Source organism: Coffea arabica, chromosome 3c, assembly GCF_036785885.1.
Source record: "Coffea arabica cultivar ET-39 chromosome 3c, Coffea Arabica ET-39 HiFi, whole genome shotgun sequence".
Lineage (NCBI taxonomy): Eukaryota > Viridiplantae > Streptophyta > Magnoliopsida > Gentianales > Rubiaceae > Coffea > Coffea arabica.
In genome coordinates, this window is record NC_092314.1 from 34,446,648 (window position 1) to 34,453,732 (window position 7,085).

The 7,085-nt window shown below is 34.4% G+C and overlaps 1 protein-coding gene across 1 annotated transcript; it reads right to left on the minus strand.

Moving 5' to 3' along the window:
* Window positions 1-4,550: 4,550 nt before the first annotated feature.
* On the minus strand, window positions 4,551-6,169 carry LOC113734952 (protein SHORT-ROOT-like). Its single transcript, XM_027261735.2, has one exon. The coding sequence runs from the start codon at window positions 6,081-6,083 to the stop codon at window positions 4,785-4,787; it is 1,299 nt and encodes a 432-aa protein (XP_027117536.1). The 5' UTR covers window positions 6,084-6,169; the 3' UTR covers window positions 4,551-4,784.
* Window positions 6,170-7,085: the final 916 nt, after the last annotated feature.

Here is a 7,085-nt window from a genome sequence, read left to right on the forward strand (position 1 = left end):
TGAATTTCAGGATGGATTTGATGGAATGTATTTGAAATGATTCTGCTTGAAATCCACATTAATTTGAAATAAACTCATTTAAATAAGAATTCGTTTTCCAAATTAAAAAGACAATTGGGGTAGAAATCCAAATACATAAAAGTTAAGGGGCTAAAAAAGAATTTTTAGTTTTTCGTTTATCCTCAAGCGTCTGATCCTCAAAGCCCTAAACCAAAGCTTTGAGCTATCAGAATCACATATTTGCTGCCATGGCAACAGCACCCTATCAATCTTTTCATGCCCTTTTCGTGTCGTAGCAACAGCACCCTCTCAGTCAGTGGCGGAGCCAGAAAAAACTTTCAATGGGGATAAAAGCAGCACTAAAATTTTTTTTCTACTCTTTTGTTAGTTTTTTAAGTAAAAAAATATTCACTAATAAGTTAAAATGAAATTTTTTTTAACTTATTTCAAATGAAATTTTATGACCCACATATCCTTTTAAAATATTAGTCATGAACCAATTTAAAATATCATATAATTCTTTCACTTCTTTCATAAAAAAATTTTGGAAGCACACTTAAGATAATATCAAAATTTTATGCATATTGTAGGAATTTAAGGGGGAGCAGTAGGGGCCGTGCCCCTAGTGCCCCTCCCCCTAAATCCGCCGGTGCTCTCAGTCTTTTTCCTTATTCTTTTTTCTATTCTATCAATTATCTTTCCACAAACTTTTTTTTGAAAGAAAAAAAAAGAAGCTTTAAAGGGAACTAGCAAGCAGCAACCATGCCGCCATGGAAGCTGCAGCAGGCTAGCAGAGGAGGTGCCACAGTAGTGACAGTCGTAAAAGAGAATAGCTGGCGTTGACCATACTATTGACCATTTTCTCTTCTTTCGAGTTTCAACCATGACATAAAACAGTTTAATAGGTTAATATGTGAAGAGATGGATTTCAAATGACACGTGTTTTGGGTGGATTTCAAGTATTCCCAATTTTAACACTTATAGGATTGATGGATTTCAAGTCCAAATTCATTCTCAGTTATCCAAACATCTGGCGGATTTGGAAGAGGATTTGAAATCAAATCCACCCAAATCCCTCGATCCAAATACAGATTTAAAAGCCATTAGATTTTTTTCACCTATATCATCTAAATTAGTTGTTTTCCGAACTAACTCCATGTTACATCCCCTAAACTTATATTACTTTATACTTTAAATTTTAATTTTGAATACTTTACATTCTAAACTCGTAATTGTGGACACTTTACCTCCTAAATTCTTAACTTTATCGTATTTAAGTCTAATCAATGACAATGTTAATAAAATTATAGGTATAAAGGACCGCATAAGTTGAATGTGATCAAAAGGAGCCAAAGTATCAAAGTTAGAACAAAACAATATACTTTTATAAATTTGCGCTATCTTTTATGTCATTGATCTTTTATCAATATTATTGATTCAAACTATACAAATCAATTACAATGTACTAAAAATGACGAAAAAGAGTCCAGGGATCGCAGGTAGAATAAAACAATACATTATCATTAATTTGCACTATCATTGATCTCATTAATTTTAGTAATGTTGTCTGTGATTAGACTTAAATGGGATAAAATTCAAAGTTTAGGATCTAAAGTAGCCAAAACTAAGAATTTAAGTGTAAAGTATCCAAAATTGAAATTCAGAATACAATGTAAGAATGTAGGACAAGTTTCCAAGGTGCAAAGTAGATTTAGTCCTTATTTTCCTGAAAACGTGTGACTGTCGTGACTCTTCAATAGGTGTTTGTATCAGGTAGTGAATATGTTTCTTTATTTTTAAGAAATTATCTCCCGAATAACTGACCGTTAAATGATAGTATAGATACACAAAACCTAAAGATAAAACAACATAAACTTTTCTAAAAAGTCTCCTCCGCAAACTCTTTCATTGAAAAAATTGTAAGAGTCCGAAAAACAGTGAAGCTCAAGCTTTTGATCCCATTTGTGCAAAATGTTGTCAAACAAAAGCTATATTGTAAGATAGAGGTTAAGCAACAAAACTCATTTGGGCACTAGTTGCAGAGATGAATAAACCTTAAGGAAAGCACCATTAGTAACATGTCTTAAAACCATTTTTCTCAAGAATTTATCTAACATCCTTTCAGTAACTAAAAACAATCAATGCTCCTAGGAAATTTTCAAACAAGGATATATAGTAGGATTGCCATGAATCAATTTATACATAGTCCCTCTAAACACTAAAAAGAAAAAGAAAAAAGAAAAAAAAAGATGTTAGTTGGATTGCTATCTGGAGAGCGCATGTGCGTCCATGAAAAGAAAATACAAGGAAAAGTAGGTCATATTGATATGGGTCCTCTTTGATTTTTCTAAACGAAATATTAATCATATTGTGTCACCAAAAAAATGTTTGCGTATTGTGACAGCTGAAGTTTGCAGCTTGCCTGCCATTTTGGACCTTTATTTAAGGGGATTTAGCTATTGTGTTTGCTTATTTATGGTGACATATCAATTTAGTAACTTCCTAGAAAGTGATTAATATAGTATTTTTGCCTGAAGTTATAAAATGAACAAATAAATAAAAAGTTAACTATTATAGATAAAAGAAAGTAAGATTTCTTCTAGAGATTATATTGAGAGAGAGTGAAGGGAAGGGGAACTGAATTATCAAATTGTTGCTGATTTCATCAGACAATAGGACAGGAAAAAGAAAGCACTAGAGGTGTAGTCTTTACTGGACTAATTTGGCAGAAGTCTTATCTAAATCTAGAAAAGTGGTTTTCCACTATAAAATGTTGGCCCCAAGAATGGTGTACGTATGGAAATGAAAGGCAAATATGCTGTTCATATCAATAGACAAAAAAGCATCCATGGGATCTGGTTGGTATGCTTCTGCTTGCCACCGAGCCTCTCCAAGGGACCTCTTTCTTATGTGCAATCTCACTTTTCGTTATATACTTACTTCCTCTTTACACTGCATTGAGCTTTCACACTAGACAACTATTTTCTTCTTCTTTTTTTTCTGTCATTTTCATATAATGTCCACAAGAGATCAAGTTGGCAGCATGTTTGTGTGCAAATGAATGTGATCAATTCAATCGAATATGGATGGTGACCCTACTAAAGTTGATGGCTGACAATGCAATTTCGTTTATGAATATCCAAACCATGCACATAACTTAAATTTTCAAGTTATTTTGTTACCAGATGCAATGGTCTTTTAGCAGTACTTAATTAAGTTTGCTAAAAAACAACCTCCGTTATGATGGAATAATTCCATCACCTAGACAAGCATTTCTTTGATTTGATATGTAGAGAATTTAATTCCATTCTTTTAATTTTTTTGGTATGTCCTGGACATGGTAGGTTGGTAGCTAGACATCCTATGGAATAACGAAGTCTATGATGATTTATTCCATTCTAGGTAGAAAATCAATCATATTTCTAGGCCCTTGCTTACTAGTTATATCCAACTATGTGTGGCTCAATTTTCTTAGTATATGAATTTGTTAAGAATCCAACTTAGCTCGTAAAATATTGATTGCTCATGGTATACTCAATGATTTCAGTGACCGACATTTTCATTGTTCATTTTCCACTTAGTAATCACAAAGTCTACAAAATGACCAAAGTAGCCTAGCAACTTTTGACAACTTTTTAACTTCGTTACGGTTGAATTTGTTGCCGTTTCTGGACAAACACTTTTAGCTTTCCAAATTCAGTGGATGATAATTCTTAGCGTGGCAAGACTGACTCACTAATATCATAGATATCAAGAACTCGAACTTTATTAGCAGTCCCTAAATGCTTGCGCTACCCTCTTTTTTTTTTTAAAAAAAATTTTTTAGCAAGAAAGAGGTGAGATTTAAAAATGAGGAGGAGCAGAGGGATTAAAATTCAAGGCCTTTAATTTGGCATGCACCACTTGAAGATTGCTCCATGAGACAGATTTCAACTCTTCCAATTCCTGGCAGCTATCTACCACAAAAACCATCTTATTATAGTTGTAAGTCTACAATAGTACATCAGATTTGTTATTCCATGTTAAGGCCCTTCTCTTGCTTATTTTTATTGTCCAAATATGACCTCCACATATGAAAGAAGTTAAAAATTAGTAAATAACTTGCTTATGCGTTAGAATATTTCTTTAAGAATAATAGGAATCATGCAAGAAGAATCAATCTTTTTATTGATTAGTTAAGTTTTGTACATTCTTTTGGGATGGATAGGTAAGTTGTAACTTCAAATTGATGAATAAAAATTTGGAATTGCGATTTACATATGGCCCTTAAAAATGTGCATCTCCTACAACTTACTAAATGAAGAATGGCTGTTTTCCAGTAGAACAATAGCCAAAGAATTGGTGCAAACTACATACCATCTGTAGAAGTGCATACAAATATTGGACAACATAGTTTAATATCCACAATAATTCATCTGGAATGCATGTATACAGGCAACTTACCATCGACAGAACTCAGAAATAATCGTTTATAATGATGGAACATAATGTAATAGAAGCAGGAGTGCAAACACTTCCAAACAAGAAGAAAGTAAGAAAAAGAAAAGGAATGAAGCACAAAGTACCAAGCATAAGGCATCAACTAATGTAAGATCTGAAAGGAAAATAAAGAAAAAGTAAAAAAAAGAAAAGAAAAGAAGATACATGTATGCATGATCATGGAGAAAAACCAAAACGGATTGTCTATCTATGGAAACTCTGTCTATGTTCAATTGTCCTGGCTCCAAATATAAATAAATCTCAATGCTAAGCTTGATTTTTCAAACAATTTTATGACCATTTTGTTAGGGTTTCCATGCTGAAGCCCATACTACAGGTTCCTCTTTCCATGCCAAGTAGATTCCTGATTCATGATCTGCCTGCTGTGGCTGCAATGACCATCCGGTCCGATACCTCTTAAGAAGTGCTTTAACATCATCAACAACATCATCACTGTAACTCACCGGTGAAAACGCTTCCCGGAGCCTCTCAGTCCATTGGGATCCTCTTTCCCTGCATTCACTGTCTCCCTCACCAATTTCATCATCACAAGCCAAAACCCTAACTATGCTTCTTGAACACTCCCTCTCCAGCATCAATCTCTCGTTGCTTGTTGGTGGAAAGCTCTCCTCAAGCATCTCAAAATACAGTGTAGTGAATCGAAGGCACTCTTCAAAACACTTGACAAAATCATTCTTTGAGCTGGTAAAATCAGCCTCCTCTTCCACAACAGTTACAATACGAGGCTGAAAAGATTGAAACATTTGGATTACAGCAGTCCTCTCCTCAACCTGAACTCTTCTCAGGGCTCCTATACAATTTATTGCAATAGCTTCATCATCCTGGATATTTAAGTTCTCTTTAGTGAGTCCTCCCAAGTGACTCAATCCGCTAATTAAGTTGAACTCGAAGGGTACTCCCATCAATCGTGCAAACTTCTCCATTCTTTGAGCTATTTCCTTCATCACCGGCTTCACAATGCTAGCTGTTATGACCACAGTTAGCTTCAAATGAGGGGTTTCATCATTTCTTGTTGCCAAGGCTTCTAGCAAAGTAGGCCATTGAGTGCATAGAGTGTTGCTGATATCGACTATGTGGAGCTTGTTTTCCCCGTCTAAGGCCTCCAGAATTGCTCCATTTGATGCTACATGTCCAAATGTTGTCCAGGGACTAACTTCCTGAAATTTCAATATCAATTTCCTAGCAGCATCAAAAGAGTGGCTCTTTTCTGCCACCGAAGCTAGGGTTTTGTAACACCTTTGGCCTGACTCCGTGGCCTTACAGAAAAGAGCTTGCAAGAAATAAGATGCTAATTTCTGATCACAATCGCCATAAGGAGATGCAAGCTCATTCAGCATCCATAAAAGATGGTGGATCTTGGTAGAATCCTTATCAGAAATCGCGGTGGCACATTCTCTGAGCAGCCTCGATGCCCATTTTCCATCTCCACAAGGCTCACCAGAATCAGATGATATGCTTGTGGATGTATGGCTACTCTGAGGCTGGTTATTAGTGCTTTGCATGTCTAGATAAGGATCATTTTTTTGAGGGTTTTTGTGAAAGAAGGTGGTTATTTCCGGAGGACTGAAAAAACTTATGTCCATGGATTCTGAACCCCTAGAATTATTCTCATGAACTTTTGCAGGCTTAAATCCATGGGACTTTCAGAGAACAAAAAAATTAGATATATGCGAGTACATATACTGATTTCCACTTGTATCATATAATTGATGTCATCGTCATCGTATAATCTTACCCATAGCTTACATATACTAAAAAGGAAGGTATAATATTTTTCTACGCCAGGCTACAGTTACGTGCTTGATTAACTATTCTCCAAAAAGTTTTCTGTCACAATATAAATAAATAATAGAAAACGAAAAGAATCCTTCCTAATTTGTATCGATGTGGTGGTAAATAGAATATCGACTATGAAAATTTGTCAAAATGGGATTAAAAATAAAATAATAAAAAAGAATCTGTCAATTTGACACAAAGTTTACCAATGAGTATGTCGTTGGAAAGCTTGGTAAGGCGTGCGCACAACATACATACATACATATATACATATATATGTATATTTATTCAGAATAAGTTTTGAGTAATAAAGAAATGATGGCCACAATGATTTGCAAAAACTACTTAACTTTTAGTCATCAATAAATCTATCACATTATTATTATGACTGGCTGCATAGCCAAATTAAAGCTTTTGGATATTAAAAAATAAGCAAAGTTTAGTGAAATATGTGGGTGAATGGCTACTATGAAAACTTTAAAAAGATTTTGACAAGAATTAAATCTAACCTTGCCGATAGGAATTCCAAACTTCACCAACCTATATTCATTTTTGGGTATGTAGCAACCTATATTCATTTTCCTTCAAAAAGAAACATTTTATTACGCTTGTGGCCAAGTACATGCATTAAGTATCTATTTTACTACTTTTAGGTCCTTTGAAATGAATCATTCGTTATAATCTTCAAAGATGTGACCAAAAAGCTAAGCTTTAGTTATGTTTGCATATTTTAATTTGCATATATGGAAGAGGTAATGTATTTGACAGCCAAGGTTTCATTGATGTTCCGTCGAATGGAATTTGGTGCT